At 34.4% G+C, this 24,415-nt stretch overlaps 1 protein-coding gene across 1 annotated transcript; it reads left to right on the top strand.

Moving 5' to 3' along the window:
* The first annotated feature begins 804 nt into the window (after window positions 1-804).
* Window positions 805-24,024, top strand: LOC117337494 (gibberellic acid methyltransferase 1-like). Its single transcript, XM_033898502.1, has 9 exons — window positions 805-878; window positions 15,477-15,628; window positions 16,059-16,163; window positions 18,314-18,412; window positions 18,656-18,782; window positions 19,256-19,365; window positions 20,536-20,663; window positions 22,578-22,749; window positions 23,023-24,024. The coding sequence occupies exons 2-9, from the start codon at window positions 15,505-15,507 to the stop codon at window positions 23,241-23,243; spliced, it is 1,086 nt and encodes a 361-aa protein (XP_033754393.1). The 5' UTR covers window positions 805-878; window positions 15,477-15,504; the 3' UTR covers window positions 23,244-24,024.
* The last annotated feature ends 391 nt before the right edge of the window (window positions 24,025-24,415 follow it).

Below are 24,415 nucleotides of genomic sequence, written 5' to 3'. Positions count from 1 at the left end.
AGCAGAAAGATCTTTAAACAGTTTACAAATACTTAATACCAACCAGGATATAAAATTTACTCTAGAAAAGGCATTGGTGCAAAGGAATGACACGACATTTTTGCTGTCGTGGGTGTAACAGTGTTGTTTTTAAGCCTTTGAGTCACGATTAAAAAAAGGTTTATCCATCGTAAACCATGCGTCATAAAATACACGTTGTACATATAATCTGAAAATAAATACTGAATATCATCACGTTTGTTTGTTTGTTAATTTAATTATTTGTTTGATTGTTTATTTGTTTGTTTGTGTGCGTTGTTGTTGTTGTTTTTTTTTTTTTTGATACAACCGCCACTTTAACCCCTCATAACTCGAAATGGTCTCTGACGTGACCTTAACCTCAGTTATGTCATTACCATCTATCCTTTAGGTATTCATATACAAAAAATAGCACATATCGTTGATAGACACCACTGGGCCCTATTGGCACTCCCCCTTTGCCATTAAGTATTTCAGTTTGATGTTTGTATCCTTGTGGACGTCCTTTTTATTGTGGAGTAACAATTAACCCTAATTGTCGATGAATAATACAAAGTCGGATATAAACTCAGATATATATATAACTGTCTCATAAAGGTCATTTACAGTCACGTGATTATCATACTGAAGCACTTGCCGGGTAACGTATTAATTAATTGCTATGATATGAAATGTACATTCTATCAAGGTCATATACAGGCGACATAGGTTAGTAGCCATAAGCAGTTTCACTTAAGTATGTCCTAATAGCATTTTAATGAAGTCAATATGTATATGTATATATATACTAAACTACGGCCTTTCTGCTTCCATAGGCTTCTTCATAATTATAATTGTATGTTGGCTTCATTCATTTGAAGGTATGTAGCTTTATCATTTTATTCCTTCGTTTACAATTTCTTTTTCTTCTTATAAAAATAGACAAACATACATAGACAGAAAATGTTTACAACTTTCAACAAATACAATATTTATGAAGGACAGATCATATAACTTTTTTTAAACAGTGCAGTCATGAATTTACATAAATTCCTTAAAAAAATTTATGTTGGTTAAGTGCATGAGCTATGAAAATTCAACAATATTATTTATAGTTTAAAAATATTTCTTAATAAATACTGTTCGTTTAGCAGTCAACAATGGGCATTTTAAAAAATAATGAAATCCATCACCGATGTCATTAGTATCACAGTGTGGACAAATTCTATTTTGATAATTTACATTATTCCGTCTACCAGTTTTTATAAGGAATTTATGGTTACTTGTTCCAAATTTACAGAGCAACATTCTTTCGTTGTCATTAAGTATATCCAATCTTTTTTTCTTTCTTTTTTTTTTCAAAACTGCATTCTGTTTTGTATATTGCATAACAACCTGACATCGAAGTGATAAATACCACCTTCCCATTTTGTAAACATTTGTCGTACAATGTTGGTTTTATTTTAACTTTCATCCATTATGAGTTCAAATTACCTTTAAACTGAACTGAGAATTCCATATATACATTCAACCACATTCTTTTGAAATATTTTGCATAAAACGTTAGTGTGGGACTACTCTATTTACATTAATTGATACATGACCCAATAAGAGCTCTCTAAATACTGGAAAACGGTATCTCCAACAAGAGTTGCCTCGATTCCCATACGTACGAACAAAGAAAATCGTCACTCGGAACACCTCGGCCGATTCTCTACGGTCATCTAACCTCGGATGTATCACGGTCGTCGCCATATTGGAACTACTTTCAAGTTCCCGGATGCGGGGCGGGAGGGGGAGGGGTAAACATGGCTGCGTCCATGGATACAACACCCGTGAAAAGTGTTTTGCCCAATACGACGTGCATGCTTTGACTACAAGAAAACCGGAGGGCTCACTGTTTGATAAAGTCCAAGGCTACAAAAGAAAACTATCTAAAAGAAAGTTGAAAGACTGAGAAAAGGAATTTCTATTCCTGCTGATGACAACTCTGACAATGAAGTTTGATAAGTTGTACATCTGTATATGTGAAGAGAATGTTTAGGGGTTTCTTTAGTCAGTTCTTGAATGGAAGGTGTGAGTTCAAGGGAAGACTGTGACTTATAAGTAAATTATGGTAGGTGTAGGTGTAATAGGACTCCACACTAGAGAGTCAATAGTACAACCCAGGTTCTGTTTGGGGTTCCGTGAAGTTACCAGTGGGTCTACCCGCCACCCTTACAACCATATTGCTTACTCACTATAACCGCATACCTTCCAATATACATCATGATCAGTGTAACAGTACTAGTGCAACTATTGTTTCATTAATTACTTACCTTCACAACAATTATGAGATGTCTACATGATTGTAATCAATTGTATTAGTACCTATTACATGTATATATTTTAAATTTACTTTTACATGTTTTTATATGCCAGTTTATAGTGGATATCTATGGTGTAGGTGGGAAATACCCAACACCCAGATAGTAATCTGCAAATAATGCACATATCCACATATAACCTATAGGTGGGTACAAAAGTATGCGAGAATACTATAAAAAAAAAAGAAGTTAAAAACCAGTTGTACGTGCGACACACTCGTCACCCATACAGGTTACATTCTTGATATATCAAAACACATTTACATGTGTATATATAGATGACTAGTCTTATGTATTTGTGCTTCTGTGTGCATATATATTGGTGATTTACTAAGAACTCGGTGTAGGTGAGGATCTACCCGCCAACCAGGTAATTAAGTTTCTGTATAAATCTCGGCATATGCTGAAATTTAGTACATATAGTGTCATATTAATGATCATTTCACATACAGATGACCAAACTGTATTTTGTATCAATGTATAGCATAGGCCTGTGAAGAGAATATATTACCGGTATAAAAATATACTCTTGTAACACCTGATTGATGTAGGTGGGAACCAAATACCCTGTAAGGTATAAATATTAATACATGACATGTATAATATACATTTGGTTGAATCCACATTACTTATGTGTGACCCTAAGAAACACTTTTATGTATTCTACCATATATCTTGTTTACATACTGGACATATATATGTGTGTGTGTGTGTGTGTGTGTGTGTGTGTGTGTGTGTGTGTGTGTGTTTGTGAATTACAGTATATATATCTATTGACTAGCTTAAGCTTGATATATAGCAAGATGGATGATATGATCTGCCACACTAGGTTTCATTTTTGGTAACACTAATATTATAGTAGTACTGCTGACTTCCGGTTTCAATTCTTGATGTAATGAATGTGGTGTGGCACATTGTGAAAGTGTGAACAACTTCTCAATAACAAAGTTGTCCAGATGGCCCTAATGCATGCTAGGATGTAGTGTTACAAAATTTGTTTAAATGAACGACCTTGACCTTCATTTGTAGGTCATAGGGGTTTAAATATGCTAAAATCAAAGACATTTAACACCTCAGGTGACCATTAAGGCCCATGTGCATCTTGTTGTTTTTATTCAAAAAGTATATTTGGAGCTGTATATAGTTTCTGTCTTTGAATATGTTGATCAATATATATAAATACTCACCTCATTACTTGTTCAATTAATATAAATACAATTGACTTCATCGTATGCCCCAATTTCAACAGAAATTACTTTTTGTATCAGACGCAGTCGAATCCCTGCTAGTTTAAAGTTCCTTGATATATCTTGTGCAATCTGATGCCAAGTAAGATGTATATACAGGTACCAGCAAGTGAGAATCTGAGAGTCATCGCTTTAGCTTGTTCAATGTATCTATTTCAATACATGTACTTAACTTTTCTGATAATAAATTGTTTTAATTGCAATATTTTAATTCATATAGATGTAAATGTATTTTAAGTAGATCCTTGTTAAATGTCTGCTATATATATAACTATATATAGTTTAAAAATATAAATTCAACACGACAACTGTATATATATATACACACATATATATATAGCTCCATATAGCTTGACAATGAAGAATCCTAAATATTCACAGGGATTTCATTATCATTCAATTAATTCAAAGTAATTAATTGTTCAAAATATCAACTGTTTGCATTATGTAACTGCCTGAATACTGTTGATCTAGGAAATCATTATCAAATGCCACCAATGATACTATATACACAGTAATCAAATAAATTGTCATATGTGGACTCATTAGCAATAAATAAGTGACAAAAAATTTAACTATAGTCTGATTTTTCCTTATTAAGTTATAATAACTTTTGTGTAACGATGTTGCATTGGTGCAATTGAGTTGTCTGTATCAGGTAGTAGACAAGAGTCTCCTGTCCACATATTCTTTTGTATTGTTGTTAGCCATATATATCACACTGTGAGTTTCACCAATCATTAGTGTTGGTATGATTATTGATTATAATCAATAAGTTAATCCTGCTGAACCAATGGGGGGTGTTCAGGTGGCACATTGGTAACACATGCACTTGCCTTTCACCTAGGCGGCCGGGGTTCGATTCCCCCTATCGGATGTGGAAAGGTATGAGGTCACTTGTCCGACCACATGGGTTTTCTTCAGGTACTATAATGGTTTCCTCCCACAGTAAGACCTTTCGTGCGCTTCCATCCAGGCCAACAAGCGTGTTTAATATAAGTTAATATAAATTGTTTCAAAATTGTTTTAAATCAATTACAAAGGTTAATGATTGATTATAAATTTTAATAATCAATTATTTAAAAAAAAAAAAAAAAAAAAAACACCATTTTCAGATTGCCAGTGATTCTGTATTCTTGCCCTTTTCAAAGGACATGCAATTGCAAGATGTCAAAACATAAATATGACAGAATGATTTTACATAATAATTAGTCATACATGGGTAAATACCAAGCTAAATAAAACAAGCATTCGGTGAGTATTGCTAGACCAATACATGTCCCCTACCGGTGCCCCCAAGTTAAAGCTTTAGCCAAATTTGAGTAAAAAAGTTTAGCCACAACTGAAACATTATCATTTTATGAAAATAAGTTCATTCCAAACAATGTGTAAATTCAGCTCTATTGGGGTGAATAAACAATATTCAGGTATTTGTTTGGTATGTCTACTGTACAGAGTAAAAGAATCTAAAGTGAATTTAAATTGAAATGTGTAATAACTGAAGTATCTTGACCACAAACAAAATTCAGTGATTCCAGATCTCCTAACAATTGGTGATCGGGCAGTTTATATCCATCAGATCAAACAAATGAAACTGGTGTTATTGTGACAGTGTTATTGAATGGTTTCTCACAGGAAATAATCTCTGCAAAAGTGATCATGACATAGTGAGTGTGTCACTATACCTGGCATTAAATATAATCCCTGTGAACATTGGTCTTAAGAATCTTCTTTATACAGCAAAAGAATCCACAAGAATGATGTGTATGTCACTAGATGCAGCGAGTTGCTTAAAATTACACTTGACGGGAGAAATCATATATACAGTCAGTAACGACAAGTCATTTTCTGCCACAAATGGAGCAACAATGTTCCTTTGGTCCTGAAAAAACAACACTTTCAAATCCAAAGTAATTCACAAGAATAATTCTATAACATGTTTCACTTTCACAAAACTTTCTCATTTCTTCCGTCATACCGATTCTGTTTTTTTGCAATATAATTTTTGTTGTAGTAAAGAATTGCCACTGACGGTTGTCCAACACGTCCAGCACGACCGATTTCTTGTAGGTATTTCTCCAGGGTTGTTGGGGGCCTGCAATGAATGATACATGAAACACTTGGAGCATTAAGCCCCATTACCAGTGCAACAGTTGCCAAAACTAATCTGACTTTAGGGGTTTCTTTAGTCAGTTCTTGAATAGTGATTTTCTTCATGGACTCTGCAGAAACTTTGTGGTATTGGGCATATATTCTATTCTGTGGAATTTCCTCACCATCATAGCTGGCACCCTTAAGTTTATACGAAAGAAACTGATAAAAATAGGACAATGCTTCCAAACTTTCCACATACATTATGGTTACTGGAAAATGAACTCCTTTTTCCAGCAATTCTGTTGCCACTGGTTGTATCAAGTCATCAAATTAGTCAAATTTATGAAAGTTTGGCAATCTGGTTCTAATGTCTATAAATATCATTGGACGGTCCACATTCTCACTGATAACAAGTGGATTTTTCAAATTCAGCTGTTTAGATAGACTTGCAATTGATTTCGGTGTAGCAGTTGCTGTGAGAATTAAATGCAAAGCTTTCTCTAGAATGAACATTAACTCCCCAAGCTTCTGGAATGCAGGACGGAATTCTTCTTCCCCTTCAAAAAAAAAAGGAAAAAAAAGATTAATTGCGGTTGACATTAACAAATATAGAACAAGATTAATTCTAATTGTTTGTCGCCTCTTTCCTGCGCATGCTTTGTCGATAAATTTCCCAAAAACGGGCTATGATTAGATATTCATTAATGTGATGATATCAATAACCCTGCAAAGTTTTAATTCAATCCGACACCAATGAAATTATAACAATTTTAATTATAATACAAATTATCAAAATTTACCATTTTCTTAAAAATATATTGTTGAAGGCAAAGACTGGTTATTGCAACTTGATTTCTTTTCAATAAGGACTGATTATACTCTAAAATATGAATTCTACCTCATTTTATTTTGCAACATTGCCCTAATGCTGATTTAATTTTTTTTTGCAAATGTGTATTTATACATACCATTCTGAAACCTTATGGACTTCATCTATGACTACTGCACAAATGATCTCTTGGTACAGTTGAGACCTAAGAAGTCGACTCTGGATGACAATAAATTATGCAAAAGTCTCCTCTCTCCAGTTGCTCAAATGGAACATCAATTTCAACATATTCATGATCCTGTTCCTCATCGTTCTCGCAATCGCATCTGTATAAGTTGAGCCATGAGTACCTGTGAAATGTGAAACAGAGATGGGTTATTCAGGCTGATTTCACACTAGTCAGAACAATAGGTTATGTCATGCCTACAGTACTGGTGGTTTCAGTTGGTTTGGGTTATGTAAATTTTAAAAAGGAAAAAGTACTGGTGAGCTGATAACAATTGTCAAAGCAATGAAAAATGAAAGGTACCATACATGTTACGGGAAAGAGTATTATTCAATATTCATCTTGCATTTTGGTACATGACATTTTAAATTTGGTTGTTTTTAAATACGAATGAAATTGACAATTAAAGCATTCTACTTAACAGAGATACATATCTAGCCAAACCAACAAAGCCAGACCATCAGTGGGAGGGGCTAAACTGGACACAGGGACATAACTTATCACTGTATCATGTGTATGAAAGGGCTGATATGTATTTCAAACATTTGTAGTAGCAATTGTGACAGTCACACGTGCACCTGTTTTTGTGTTTTAAATGACTATTATAATTTTTTTTTATGGTTGGCTGTCTTAATTATGTGCTTTTACTTACATCGTAAAATGTATCTGAAGATGTATGATCGATTCCCCGGTGTTACAAATTTAAACCTGCAACGTTAACGATTTCTTTCCATACTTTGACCAGATCTATAACAGACATGAGGGGATCCAAACATACAATACATAAAGCATACAATATAACTGACACATACCAGTGAAGTTCAAACTGCAAGCAGTAAATCCCTTCTTCCTCATTGTAATGACTTGGTCCTGGATTAGGGAATTCAGCGGGGACACGACTATCACGCTCATTGGTTTCCGTTTCTCCATTTTCAGCTGACAAAACTACGGTAACAGCTGAAATATCACACTTTTGCCGTAGCCTGTGGGTAGTACCGATACACAGTCATGATCTTCGTATAATGCTCGCAACGTTTCAATCTGTTTCTCCTTCAAAGTGATATTGTTTTCTTTAAATAAAGGACAATTATCGAGAAAATACTTAAACACTGTTCGAATGACGCCATTTTGGAGATCTATATGCACAGCGGAGACTCATCCATAATGAGTGATACGGCGACCGCATCACAAATGCACGGCGTTTATACATATCAAATACCGTGATACATCCGAGGTTAGATGACCGTAGAGAATCGGCCGAGGTGTTCCGAGTGAGAAAATCGTATGGTCCAAAACCCGGAACCGGAATGGCTCAAATCCGGATGTAGTATTCCCATGGGCAAATAATCTTGAACAAATATCAACACCAAAGTCTCACTATAGTGTTTAAACATTAGTTATATATGAGTTTTGTTTTCAAATGAAAAACAAATAACAAAACAGTGGTATTTTTTCTCTTTTATTTTTATCATGTCGTCCGTAACCGATCGGGAATTACCGTATGTCATCGACTCCATTCACGTCTGACCAGAGACATATATATATATATATATATATATATATATATGTCTCTGGTCTGATCTATATATTGTACACAACAAGACACGCGAGTACGTTGGATTTTAACTCAGTATAGTCATTATTTTTGTATGCGGTTCCAGTCTGATCTGATCGAAGGTATTTGCCGATGACATCACCCACAGGGGCATGTCTAGTTTTATATTTTAAAAAATAGTCAGAAATACCTATATATATTGACATGGATCAAAGAAGTAATATAAACAGTATAATCCAGATAACACTGGATCCTCACATAAATGTATGGAGGATACGAATTACTTGTAATGATTATATGGGGCAAAGAAGTAATTCAAACAGTGTGAACAATAAGGCTTGTTAAATTTTCGAGGCAATCCGCCCCTTTATCAAAACACAAAAAATACAAATACAATCACATAATATATATAAGAAGTTATAGTGTTGAACATGAAACAGTCACGCTAGTATCCGCCTTCGGCCCACGTTTGCCGAAGGGTTCATTGTTGTTTCTCCAGTTACTAAAACATTATTCTTATTGTATTTTATTTTATTTCCAGTACTTCTTATACATATTATGTGATTATATTTGTATTTTTTGTGTTTTGATAAAGGGGCGGATTGCCTCGAAAATTTAACAAGCCTCATTGTCCACACTGTTTGAATTACTTATTTGCCCCATATATATATTGACAGATATATAGGTATTTCTGACTACAAAATTGTATTTCTTTTTAATATAAAACTAGACATGTCCCTGTTCATCAGCACTGTGTTATGATCGATTCTATCGTAAATATTTAGGCCGCCTTGTCGATTGGTTTTCTCGGCGTTAACGTTACAGTAGGCTTTACTCCAACAATGTTAGAGGTTTTACACGGCGTGATACTTTTGAGGTCGCATTCGACAAAACCATATCCGATAGAAAAAGAGCCGACCAGCGGCCTCTTATGTTATAGGAGTACAGTAGGCTTACCTCACAGGCACTTGATTTACATTGTAAACAACAAGATGCCGAAAGTTAGTTAGAATGTTAGGTACAGATGATGCGATATATCATATGTGTCTGACTCACATTGTTTATTAGAAGTAGGTTATATTATTAGCTCCAGCACACGGATTAGTAACGATTTAAAATGTGTCGGAGTAATAGGCCTACTAGGCTATATATGTATAAGCGCACGTGCACTGTGTATCATCTCCAATGCATCGCCACTGGATATTGCATTAGCTGAAGCGATAAAGTTGAAGCGGGCGTCATTGTTGACGGTAAGATTTCATAGTTTTTCCCTATAAACTAATGTTCTTGCAAGTTCATATTATTTGTGTGTATATATAAGAGTATATATATGTCACCTTTACTATGTATTAACGACAGAGCCTTGATTACAATCCAAATGTTGTTTTGACGAAAAAATATGTCGCCTTATGCAACAGAAATGTCACTGGTGATCATGTTGTGTCAGACAATCTGTGTCAAAATTAATTAGTTTGTGCTTTTTATTGACGGAAGACATTATATATACCAAAAATATTATCAGACACAAGTTTGAAGCCTATCTGTGTTGTTTTAGCTGAGATATTGTCAAAACAATCAAAAAGCCGGTGAACGGCAAATTGTTAAAATTTGTACGGCGTTTTGCAACAATCTCATAAAATACTGTACGGCGTTTTGCAGAATTATCAAACTTGTTTTTTTTTCTCATTCCAGATAATTATGCAATATGGAGAAGAGTTTTATTTGTGTGTATTGTTCAGGACAGAAGTCGTTATTTCGGGAAATAATGCAGCCTATTGTGGACGAAAATGGCGATATATTAAAATGTCAATAACGGTCTTAAGTTATTCACCAGTCAATCGTGTTATAAGTTCATCAGAATTTCACACCGAAAAAATCTTTGTAGATCCATCTGTCTATGATAACATTATGCTGGTGTTGCCGGATATGCCAACTTTTTGTAACCCCGTTCCATATCAAAGTAATTCAAAGTGATTACCGTACTTTGGGATATTTCGGCTGTGATCATATTTCAGTTGATTTGGTACCTGGCATGAGATCGCCAAAAATTAACCCACCAAAATAAAACGTCGTCAGTATAAAAAAAAATCGAAAAAAATACCGTTTTCCGGCTCGGTTATTAGGGAAAGTGGCCAATTTATTTCCGTGAAAACAACGAAAAGCTTTTCATCGGCATTTTGCCTTTTTTGTTTTCTTTTAGGAAGAGGATGGCGGTTTCTTCAATAGAGGTATAGTTCCTGGACACACATGTACGATAATAAACAACCATAATAGTTTCTTATGCGATATACACATGTACTAAGACTACTACTACGACCCCGGCCGGAGGGGTAGAATTGGGTGGTCTAAGTAAGGGATCAATTTTACGTTCATCATTATACACCACTTCCTAACGTTGTATATAATGGTGATCTGTATTTTAATTTAGAATGCAATAGCCACATTCTTTGAATATGTAACAATTTATCTCACTCGTTTGTGAATGTTTTTAAATCTTAATATCATATGACCACTTTCGATGATTTCGGACAATCGTTTAACATATATATATTCGTCAGACCAAGGAAACTGAGAACATTCAGCTCTTTGATATCTAAAATACACTACTAAAAGTATCATAGGCTGTCCTTTTAACCCTCAATTGTTGAACAGAAACATAAATTTAAAATGAATACCAACTGACCATCTCGAATAATAATAAGTGTGCGTGCACAACTATGGAGTTTCAGTGAAATCTACACATCCCGAATATTCACGTAAAGCATTCCCTCTAATAGTTTCTAAGAAATAGGGGAAAACAAAGGATTTAAAAAGTTGATATCGTTGGAACCAACAGGCGACCATTTCCATTTTAACATAAAGGTTCTTGATCCATAGTTGTGCTAGATTTATTTCGCGACTGTTTGGAATTACAAAATGGCAAGCAGGTACCCATTTTCGGTTTCACATTGCCATTGCTATTTCTCAACAAGCCTTCGATGGATCTCACTTTTAAAACTTCTTTGAAGAATATAGAACAGCAGAAATGCCAAGGGATAAATCCATATGAAAATGAAATATTTGAAAGTGAAATATGAAAAGTTGCAAGTTTGGTTATAAGGATACAAAATACGAAACGCCAATCTTCACAGTGTCGCATGCGTAAAGTAGTATATTCGTATTGTTAATCTCTAAATTCACACTTGGAAATTGCGTGTTTTTCATTTTCATGGCATTATACACCGATGTTGTGAGAGAAAAATGTGGTTATATTTTTTGTTTAATTAATGAACCTAGCAATTTGCCGTATACCCAAACTGCAGTAGGCCTTACACCAAATTACTGTCAGTGAGGCAATATGCCGTACATCGGCTTTTTGATTGTTTTGACAATATCTCCGTTAAAACACCGCAGATAGGCTTTAAACTTGCGTCTGATAATATTATTGTAATATGCAATGTCTTCCGTCAATAAAAATCATAAACTAATTAATTTTGACACAGATTGTATGACACAACATGATCACCAGTGACATTTCGGTTGTATTAGGCGACATATTTTATCGTCAAAACAACATTTGGATTGTAATCAAGGCTCTGTCGTTAATACTTAGTAAAGGATGAACTCTTATATATACACACAAATAGTATTAACTTGCAAGAACAATAGTTTATACGGAAAATCTATGAACTCTTACCATCAACAAAGACGCCCGCTTCAACTTTATCGCTGCAGCTAAAGCAATATACGGTGGCGATGCATTGGAGATGATACAGAGATGTGATAATCCTAGATTTTTATCGTTTATGAAATGCAGGATCTTAGTACATGTGTAGTTAGTCTACATTAGTCAGCAGAAATAAACATAGATCCACGTGGCAAATATGTAGGTTGTACCAAAAATAATGATTAAATCTTAAATGAAATTTATCTGAAAAATAATTCCTTTGCAATGTTAATAAATTTATTGTCATATTATACTTTTGAGGGTGTTATAGATCAGATTTCTATTGCTAAGTATAGTAACTGTTTATTTCACAAAATTATTGCCCGAAATTTATAAAAAGGAAATTTGAAACAATCTTTTGTACTCAATGTGTTCTTAGGTGTTCGAAGTTCCAACACTTTTTCACTAGCTCTAGGGATCCACTTCTCTGAGTTGATAGTTCAAAACTGACTGGCTCATATAGGGTGCCTTTGCCAGGTACTGACATTAGGTCGTGGTTTTTCCGGATGCTCTGGATTTTCTTCTCCAATGCCTGGCATGTTCTTAAATGACCCTGGCAGTTAATAAGACTTTAGAGGGACATTCCTTCTTTCGGATATCAGAAACATGCACAATTTTTACTGATGAAATCCACTTTTGAACAGGGAAATGAATTTATGCCAAAATGTACAGAAAAATGATGAATCCTACAAAAATACTGACTGGCTTTCAAGTAAAAAGTGATATTTCGGTAGGAATGAAGAATTTTTAGGACTTAGAACTTGGAGAACTTGTGTTAATTACCATGCGAGTTAAACTGCTGTATTTGATTTATGTAAACTAAAGATTCCAACATTTACTATTTGGGAAAAAATCTTATTTTCCAATAAGTTTAATTTTGATGACCTAACCTTTGAATTTAAACTAATGAAGGAATGACCCTTTAAATGAAGTAAACCAAACCAAATGTATTACTATGTTTATGAACACATGTACATATACAGTGTATATGGTTTAAACCTTTAAACAACTGCTGTTAATTCCCAAAGCCTGGAAGATTATAGAATTTCTATAAGTATTTTGTAATTAATCATAATTAGAGAGTAATTGTCTATGGTGTTGACTCTTAGCAGGTTTAATTTAAATTTGCTACAAATTCTGTTTTAGTGGAGACAAGACGAGAGAATACATGTACTTACAATCAAAATTAATTAACTCGAACTAGGAAAACTCAAAACCACTGATTATAAATTGAAGTATCTCACTGGTCCAAGTCAAAATCTTTATTTTTATATTAATAAAATATATATCAGATAATTCAAACTCTGACAACTCGAAAAACTCTAATATAAAGAACTAAATTTAAATTTCCACCCAGATATTACAGAATTTACAGAACATTGTATACTGATGTATTCCCAAAGTTGAATCATATTTTATTTTGAAAGGCGCACAATGTTAACTGTAAAGTGAATTTCGGTATATATATTGGCACTATGACTGATCCACAGTGGCCTGAGCAGTGGGCCCAAAAAGCGTAAAATTGACCAAACTTCTAAACTTCCAGATATGAAGAAATCAAACATTCTTCATGGATGAAAGAGACTTGTATTTATTTATTTATCTATTTTTACCACAGGGTGTCCTGTTACCCCTATAGGGATGGGTTAGAAATAATTATTTAATTCATATACAGAAATCACACTTTTTAGCCTTATTTAATTTGTTCAATTAATGTATTCAATAAAAGCGAGTTTACAACCATCACTATTTAATAGCAGCGACGTAAATATTTGTATAAAGTCAACTTTTGACAGTGTTATTGATTTGCATGCTGTCAGATTGAATTTAAACCGGTGAGGGTACTGATACAATCATACTGTTGTACATGCACCTATACTGTACATGCACCTATCTATCATTGAGAGGAAATGTTTTCCAGGTTCACCTATTTCTGGTTAAAAATACAGTGAATTTTGTGAAGTTATATTAAGATTCACTTTAAACTGCGTTATAAAAGCAATATTAATTTAATTGAAACTTTGTGACTGACTCTATTACACTGAACTTGCAACCATAATAAATGTTTTTACAGATTCAGATATTTTGGCCTGATACTGAATTTTGAGAATTTTCATTAAAGTTCAATTTTCATCCTATCTCATTGAATTGAATCTTGGTAAGGTTACTGTTACTATCATGCTGAACACTGGGTTACTGATATTATTTAATTACTTGAACACTAATCCATAAATTGAAGGATGTTATTGACAAAGCGGGAAAGATGAGACATACAATTCTGCATAATTCTTGTTATATAAAGCCTTTTGATGTGTTATCTTGACCTTGTGATTTCAGGTTTCCCCCACGAGAGGGTACTAATTTCTTAAATCATACTATAAAATATAAGAGTATCTTACTGAAGTAGACATAGAGGATATTTTATGTATATCATGCCATAACAGAAAAAAATACTTATGATATAATGGATTTATGTGGGTTTTAAGGGATAACCTTCAGCAAATTTCATAAATCTGCTAATATAATAAAAAAAAAATGCAATCCGTATAAACATATACGTCTGCAAGTGGCAATTAGATTAGCTGTGCTCTTCCAAGGCTTTGCTTTCATTCATATTATTATGACTTTTGGCATCATTAAATGGAGATGGCGGCTTTGGGAACACTGTATCTAGATATGTAAATGCTCATTCATTCCATTACTACATTAAAAATTACATGCAAACTTAATTTTAAAACATTTTTTTGTCAAATCTGGAAATATATTGAACAAATTAGTGTGCGCGTACTATCAAAGTGTAAAAGATAAGCCTAGGCCGAATGAAGGATATAAGCTACAGAAGAGGACAGTTCGTAATTTGGAACAATGCATATTCTTCAACATAGCTACAATACGAGGGCTGATTGATATGGTGATTATATTGAAGTCTAGCAAGGCTCAACATTTTATCATATCCTATATCATGTGGATGTGTTTTTTTATGTATTTAAAATGTGTGACACTTATAAATAAACTATATCTTATCTTGTAATATTGCTTACATGAATATCAATTGCTAAGTCTTTTTGCGAACTTGAACGCTATCCTTTGTTAAATGAGATATGAAATGGAATCATTATCCAAGGCGTCATGAAAAAGATATAGTACAATTTATTCTTTTCACCACATTTGTATGTTAGTTGTTACTTATTATCATTCATCCTATATTGTAAACAAGGTGTGTCCAAATACGAAGATTCGTTTGCTTCTGTATGTACTTTGGAAAATCAATTTAAGCTTTCAGCTTGTTTTCTGATCCCAAATTACAAAAAGGTATGCATATTAATTGAATGAATATGGAATTGTTAAACTAAATCAGATATGCATCTTGAGGATGCAAATTCTTTGTACGATGTCATGTAATACTTATGAAACATTCAGAATAATTGGACCGTAATTATTTTCATTATAATTTAGATATTGAGACAAAGGTGAAGGAATATCGATGGAGGATAGCAGCAGCTCGAATGTTATGCTGTATGACGGTTTGGCATTGAAACATGGTGGAATGTTCGCAACTAATGGGCATTCTCTCTACAAAAGCCGAGATGTTATCATGGACTGTTTAGGTAAATAGATAAAACTAATTAACTACAGTTGTCATCCCAGCTGGTTTTTTCTTTTTCTTCTTCTTCTTTTTTGTGGTAATACTAAATACTTCCATTTCTTGTGGCAAAATTGGCCGAACAGCCTAAAATGAGCACAGCCAGAAAAAAAACAAGCACGCCAACAAACACAATTTATAGAAATTGTCTTTTATTCAATTTTGTTTAAGTCATAGGGAAAACAACGTATTTACACGAAAATTTTGACCTCGCACCAAAACACATCCCTGAATAAATATTGGCAGGTAGTTAACATATTGGCAGAAACCAGACTTGCATTTATTTATTAATGATTATTTTTCGCATAATTTTAATAATTGATATACCCTGGCATTCCTATGTTTTGTTCGCAATCGGACAGTTTTCACATTTATCGGTGAAATTGAAATTTCAGCTCAGATACTTAAACGTTCGAACGCCTCACATCCTCTGATTACAATAGCTGATATCGCGACAGCTGACGGTTCAACATCCCTGGAGCTTCTTAACGACATCATTGGTAATCAGTAATATATGCATGTATTACTTTGCGATTCTGTTTGTATCTCTGTATACTTTTGAATACGTTTTTCATCTCTTCATCTCTCTGATAATGTTTTAATCTCAATATATATGTGTGTTTGTATTTCTATAGCTTTGTATGTTTGTATCTCTATATCTCTGTGTGTGCTTCTCTATATCTCTGGATGTTAGTATGTCTATCTCTGGATGTTTGTATTCTTTATCTCTGTAAGTTTTTGCATCTCTATATCTTTCTATGTTTGTATCTTTATATCTCTGTATGTCTGTATCTCTATATATCTGTATATTTGTATCTCTATATCTCTGTTTGTATTTCTGTATATCTTGATATTTGTATCTCTATATCTCTGTTTGTATTTCTGTATATCTTGATGTTTGTATCTCTATATCTTTATATTTGTATCTCTATATCTCTGTGTTTTTTATCTTTATATCTATCTGACTCTGTCTGTATCTCTATATCTCTAAGTAAGCTTGTATCTCTATATGTCTCAGAGTCTGTTTGTATCTCTATATCGCTGTATGTTAGTATCTCTATGTTTGTATTTCTATATATCTGTGTGCTTGCATCTCTATATCTCTGTGCGTCGGTTTGTACCTCTATATGTCTCAAAGTCTGTTTGTATCTCTGTATCTCTGTAAGTAGACTTGTATCTCTATATGTCTCAGAGTCTGTATCTATCTCTATATGTCTCAGAGTCTGTTTGTATCTCTATATGTCTCAGAGTCTGTTTGTATCTCTATATGTCTCAGAGTCTGTTTGTATCACTATATGTCTCAGTCTGTTTGTATCTCTGTATGTCTCAGAGTCTGTTTGTATCTCTATATGTCTCAGAGTCTGTTTGTATCTATCTCTTTATGTCTCAGTCTGTTTGTATCTCTGTATGTCTCAGAGTCTGTTTGTATCTCTATATGTCTCAGAGTCTGTTTGTATCTCTATATGTCTCAAGAGTCTGTATGTATCTCTATATGTCTCAAGAGTCTGTATGTACATTGTATCTATCTCTATATATCTCAGAGTCTGTTTGTATCTCTATATGTCTCAGAGTCTGTTTGTATCTCTATATGTCTCAGAGTCTGCTTGTATCTCTATATGTCTCAGAGTCTGTTTGTATCTCTATATCGCTGTATGTTAGTATCTCTATGTTTGTATTTCTATATATCTGTGTGCTTGCATCTCTATATCTCTGTGAGTCGGTTTGTACCTCTATATGTCTCAGAGTCTATTTGTATCTCTGTATCTCTGTAAGTAGACTTTTATCTCTATATGTCTCAGAGTCTATTTGTATATCTATATGTTTCAGAGTCTGTTTGTATCTCTATATGTTCCAGAGTCTGTTTGTATCTATCTCTATATGTCTCAGAGTCTGTTTGTATCTCTATATGTCTCAGAGTTTGTTTTATCTCTATATGTCTCAGAGTCTGTTTGTATCTCTATATGTCTCAGTCTGTTTGTATCTCTATATGTCTCAGAGTCTGTTTGTATCTCTATATGTCTCAGTCTGTTTGTATCTCTATATGTTTCAGAGTCTGTTTGTATCTCTATATGTCTCAGAGTCTGTTTGTATCTATCTCTATATGTCTCAGAGTCTGTTTGTATCTCTGTATGTCTCAGAGTCTGTTTTATCTCTGTATGTCTCAGAGTCTGTTTGTATCTCTATATGTCTCAGAGTCTGTTTGTATCTCTGTATGTCTCAGAGTCTGTTTGTATCTCTGTATGTCTCAGAGTCTGTTTGTATCTCTGTATGTCTCAGAGTCTGTTTGTATCTCTGTATGTCTCAGAGTCTGTTTGTATCTCTGTATGTCTCAGAGTCTGTTTGTATCTCTGTATGTCTCAGAGTCTGTTTGTATCTCTATATGTCTCAGAGTCTGTTTGTATCTCTATATGTCTCAGAGTCTGTTTGTATCTCTATATGTCTCAGAGTCTGTTTTATCTCTATATGTCTCAAGAGTCTGTATGTATCTCTGTATGTTTCAGAGTCTGTATGTATCTATCTCTTTATGTCTCAGAGTCTGTTTGTATCTCTGTATGTCTCAGAGTCTGTCTGTATCTCTGTATGTCTCAGAGTCTATTTGTATCTATGTTGTATGTGTATATCTGATTGATATCACATATTGGAATTTCAGATACAATTCATAAGCGCAATGGGAAATCTCAACAAATCTTGCTTTACTACACAGACCTACCAAATAATGACTTCAATAGAATGTTCAACGTTATACAAGGTAAAGTTGATGTTATTTGTATGTGCATTTGTTTTGTTTTTGTTTTTGTTTGGTTTTTGGTTGTTGTTTTTTTTTGGGGGGGGGGGGGGGGGGGGGGGGGGGGGGGGGGGGGGGGGGAGTTGGTTATTCTTTTTTCTTCTTCAGCATCATCTTATTATTCAACATCATATGATACTAAATACTTAAAAAATTCAAAACATTTTTAAATCAATGGTTTTTCTTTATTCAAAAACCACACACAAGCCGGCCTCAACCTTTGCCCCAATGTGTTTTGTGCTGCTGTTGGACACACGATGTTTGAACAATGTTTGCCAGATAAAGCTGCAGATCTGATGTTTTCATCGATTGCTGTGATGAATTTGTCGAAACGGTAACAAAACTAATGCTTATCCACTGAAATACAATTCTAACACTGGGCCTTTAAGTCAGCAAGCTTTCATTTCTGACGTTCAACATATATGGCTTTGTTTTCCCAAGAAAATCTACGAATCAATAGGTGTAAGATATCTTCGGATATGTTAATATATATGTATCGATCCAAGTATTTATATAATCTAATAGACGAATTCCACTATGACCATGTCAGGGTATCGGGCCGACTATCACTGCGCCATTGAAACGTTCTTTTTGAAGGACGCCGATGTGGCGCAGTGGTATAAGCTGCAGGTATTTCTGGCTAGGCAATTGGGTGCCGTAGAACGTGAGTTTGAGGCCAAGTCAGGACACGAGTCATAAAGTGTTCTTCCTTCGTCAATTGTGTCACCATGTTATATACAGTGTATGTTTATAATTATCAGATTGTGTTATAAAAATATATCATAGATGCCTTCAATTCTAATCCAGCCTACCTCGATCCGAAGATGGACAGGGAAGTATAGAGGAAATGATTAAAGCACAGGCTGCTCTCGACTGGAAATCGTTTCTGGTTATGCGTGGCAGGGAACTTCGCCCAGGTAAAATCAATTGGGGATAAACTCTTATTCCGACTTTCAAAAGGTTATATAAAAGATGTATAGATATCTACATTCACGTGTTTTAAAATTGATTTTATGTATGAATACTTTTTACGGCTTCCTTACAAGCTGTGTTTAGTCGGACGCTTAGGTAGCGCTGTACGGTAACAAATGCCCAATTCTGAAAAATAAGGCACATGTTTTAGATATGTAAACATTGACAGTTAACCCTTCGTATTATCTATAATAAAGTATATATGTATTTGTAATCTATACAACAATGACAATTTAAAAACAGCTCTGAAGGATAAGTAAACATATTTTTTCCTTGTTTTTCAAACCTGTGAATACCATTGTAACGACTTTAAAAACCCTAAAAACATGCAAAATATCATGATATTAGACCCAAAATGACACAATTATCTACCTTATATTGTGTCATTATACTGACATTTCATACATCTACACGACACATATCGCCAACCTGTCCTCACCGCCAAGTTTAAAATAAATGAATAAAAAAAAAAAAAAAAAAAAATACAGTACCAAGTACGTGTACAGTTCAATTTCATAGACTTCGGTTTGTCTCGCCCAGAGGACAAAAATCATAACTTTCCACTTCCTCACATGTGTTAACGTTCATTTGACGGTCAAAAGGGACGCAGTGTCAAGGAAGATATTATGAAGATAGAAATTGATAAAATCAAAGGTTGTTTCGTCTCTTACGATACATGAGAGTCTTACTCCATACCATCTTTGATTGGTAGTCAACAACGAAATACAATACAATACAATACAGTACGTATTGTTAACTATAGAACTGATTCAGATTGTTGTTGTTGTTGTTGTTGTTGTTGTTGTTGTTGTTGTTGTTGTTGTTGTTGTTGTTGTTGTTGTTGTTTCAGATCATTTAGATTTAGAGCATTTTTTCTTAATCAGTTTTATGTGGTATGTAAGTGTTTTATAAAAAAAATGCGATGATCTGGAACACACTAACTTATTTCAAAATGCAAAATGTATAAAAATATATGAAAGAGTTACATATGTCGTACATAAATAATCGTCACTCGTTAGGGAAATTGTTTATCTCATATCTTTTACACATACAAACTAAATGAAACAAATTCGACCTTTTTGCAACTTTGGTTATATCCTTTATTACATGCAAAGGGGGATACTTGGTGGTACTCAGTATTGGAACGACAAAGCAAGGGGATGTTACGGTGCAAATTTCAGGCGGAGTATCTTCTTTCCGACACGTATTACGAACGTTGATGACGGACGACCTCATCACTAAGGTGAGGAAATCACATGTTCATATGCCTAAGGTCACGTTTGTATAAATCCTAAGGTAATGCACTGCACAAATTTCGATTTTAGTTTTACCCGACAGATGTTGTCGATAACGCTGAAGACGCTTTCTCTTCCGGACCACATGTTCATGGACTTACTCGCCGTTTACGTTATCTATTGAGGGATATTGGTGTAAATCTGTTATTGTTGCTATCTTTTGACGTTTTCTTGAGTTAAAAATATCTCTGGACGGAATTATCACGCCTTTTTGCACCTGTGATTAGGTTTTGAATCCGCCTATTTTTATGGCAGTTTTTCCACTTCTATTTATAACTGAAGATTGGTGCTTTTCCGGGCAACTTCTTAAGTTTTTCACTCAACTGTTTCGAAGGACTGGTGATCTTATTTAAAGTCAACTTTTTCTGAAATGTAATACCTAGTCATGAATGACTACACCGAACGACAAAAAATGTAGTTCCCCCTGTCCAGGTGCTGACATATATGTCGGGCTTTCTGATTGGTCAATTATTTTGGTATTTTCTAATCATTAATTTGATTGGTCAAATCAGCAAAAAATATTGAAAAATATCACTTTTATAGAATGAATAATTTTTGATATTTCACTGGTAAAAATGTAATAAAGTATATTCTTTAGAATCCTTCTTCTGTAGGAATGACAGAATTTGGCCTGAAGCATTCTTTAGGAAAGAGAATTTGATTAGTTAGTGAGTCTGGCCCTCATGTGATCCGAGGGGGGAAATCAGTTCAATAAATACAGGTAATTCTCTGAAAATCATTTGAAGAAATGACAGAATTTAGTCAAAAGGGGGCATTCCAAAAGTAGCCTAGAAAACAGATATGTTTTGCGCTTATGTTAGTCGTTTGGACTCCGCTGTGGATAATATCTATTAAATTCAAATATCAGTAAGCAATGATGTAGCACCATCTTTATTGTAGGGTAGAGGAAGGCAAAAATTGGATGAGCTTTAAGAAAGAATATCCTGATTATATTTATTCAAGAATCGAGTTGATATCAAATGTAACAACTGTATATGTCAAACTAGAATACATTTTGTTTTGAGTATTTTAGAACACTTGTGAAAGATATAGGAACATGATGTTTGGAATAAATGCCGCACCTACCATATTGTGTGAAAATGTTCTGACAGCTAAAAATATACCACCCCATTGTAATCTCTTCAATGTATCACAAAACCATCTTTAATGCACAATCCATTACCGAAAATGAAGATTATGAATATTGTGCAAAGGAATTAAAACTGGTGGAAAATGACATGGTTTATTTTTTCCATGGTTCTATGTAAACCTATCGTATTTGTTCGTAGTTTGCTGTCTTTTTGTCAATTTTGACTTATATGAATTTTTGAAAACTACCGGACATATTGTGTCATTTTTCAACATAATCCCCTTCAGTATATATACATTTTTGCCGGCGGTGTTTAAGGGCATCAATGCCACTTTTATAGAACTCCGTTTCTTGGCTGTTCAAAACGTCATTTACTGCATGGTAGGTTTCGGTTTAGGAGGCCTGAAATAGCTGCTTTCAGCTTTGGAAAAAGACGAAAGTCTGATGGAGCGAGATCAGGTGAATAAGGCTGATGCTCAATCAATTTAATGCCAGAATGGTGAATGGCAGCCATGGCAATGACAGACTCTTTTCCCCTAACCTGAACCGATTGTCCATTTTGCAAAAGTCGCTTGTTTTGTTTACTTTAGAGTTCTTCCTCCTCGATATAAACTAATCAAATGAGACCAGTCCTTGGGTGCACGGCCCTATATAGTCAAAGAATAGTAGGACATCCTTGAGTACCTCCTTCAATACCAGACTCATAACTTATCAATCAGCCCTCGTATGTTGGGTTTTCTAATAACATTATATTCCGGGTTTGATTTTACAGGATGAGTTCCTAGACTGCAGTGTGCTTCCTCAAGTGTATAGAACAGAGGCCGATCATGCTTTACCATTCGAAGAAAACGACAAAGACGTGCTCGAAACTGGATTAGAGCTAGTGTCGATTCGATCGTTCGTTAACAAACTTAATCATCCTTCATTTGAAGTATCCGATAAAGGTAAAACAGGTAATCATATGGTAGCTAAAATTGTGTTTGAATTTAAAATAATATGTATTGGACATTTATTTCTCTTTATAATCATAAAAAGAATATAATATTGTAATGATTTTTTTTTATTGACAGCACCTGTAATGTATTTTCAAATGACACATTTGCTTTTACTTAATAGCACGTACCAGGTAGTCTGTCTTTGCTTGTGCATCGACCAACTTTTATTCATTTATCATATCATCACAAATCGCTTCTAAATGGTGTAAAATGTCTATACAGATGATGCTACCAAAAAGGCATACGCAGACCGCATCATTGCTGGGATCAAGACATGGCAGTATGGTTTTATCTACGATGGGCTATCGCACAACAGATCCCAGGAAGAAAGAGAAAGCCTGGTGGGGGTTTATTTTTCGAGGTTGTGGGATTTTGCTTACAAGAACAGCAATGAAATACCGCAGATAGCCTTAGTGGAAGTCGTCGCAAGAAAACGAGCCTGAGACAATCGCCCAAGAAATGATCCAACATGATGTAGAAAAAAGTACATCAGCTAAGCATATTCTTTTTGGATCCATATTTTGTTGTAATAGGTTATTATTCACGCGCATAAGAGAAACCTACGCTACCCAGACAATGCCGATCATTATGGTTTATATGTGTAAATGTAATGGAGTTAGTTTATGATGATAAGCACAAAGAAGCTGGTGCCTTCCCCAAGGAACACTTGATATTGTTTTCATTCAACACCTAATTATATATATAAAGTGTCATCTCTGTGGAATATTTTACGAAGACTTTGCCACATATCGATTAAGAACAAGAAGTAAGATTTTCTCTAGTTGTAACTTTCATGTTGTTGTTGTTGTTGTTGTTGTTGTTGCTTTTTTTTTTTTTGCTTTTTTGTATCAGCTAAGGCAAGGTTAAAGATATCTGGTCCTGCGCTCCGACTCATAGTGACCAATTGTTATCCAGACCATTTTGTGGGCTTGTAAATGTCATAGCAATGTTCATGCAACATTATATTATATGAAGGCACCGTCTTTGGAGGACCTGATCATGTTGATATTGGGACAATACGGGTCATGACATGTCACCAGCTGTTTAACTTGAACTTTTGATAGGACATCAAAAAATAGCAAACCAGATAATTTTATTTGCTTAACAATTTGTCTTTTTCGCCTCTGCTGCAAGTCATCTTTGATTTGTTGATTATAACTTTCTCTCTCTCTCTCTCTCTCTCAGTCTCACAGTAATCACAATAAAATTGTAGTAATTGCCGAACTTTCAATATCTTATTGTTCTTTAATCGGTGACAAAACTAACAAAGTATTACTGATATTATATGTATCACTGATAGCAACTACTATTAAACTTTGTATCACTAACTCGGGCGAATAAAGAGCATCATGTGAAACAACTCTCGGTTTTATTTCTCGGCGCAACAGTCTGCTTAAGCTGTGTCAGTAAGGCTGACCAGTGGAGTGTCATACTGCTGTGTCCTGGTTAAGTGCTTTGTCAGTAAGGCTGACCAGTGGAGTGCCATACTGCTGTGTCCTTGTTAATTACTTTGTCAGTAAGGCTGACCAGTGGAGTGTCATACTGCTGTGTCCTGGTTAAGTGCTTTGTCAGTAAGGCTGACCAGTGGAGTATCATACTGCTGTGTCCTCGTTAA

Source organism: Pecten maximus, chromosome 1, assembly GCF_902652985.1.
Source record: "Pecten maximus chromosome 1, xPecMax1.1, whole genome shotgun sequence".
Taxonomy (NCBI): Eukaryota; Metazoa; Mollusca; class Bivalvia; order Pectinida; family Pectinidae; genus Pecten; species Pecten maximus.
The sequence above is the reverse complement of the archived record's forward strand: the minus strand, read 5'-3'. Positions and strand labels throughout refer to the sequence as shown.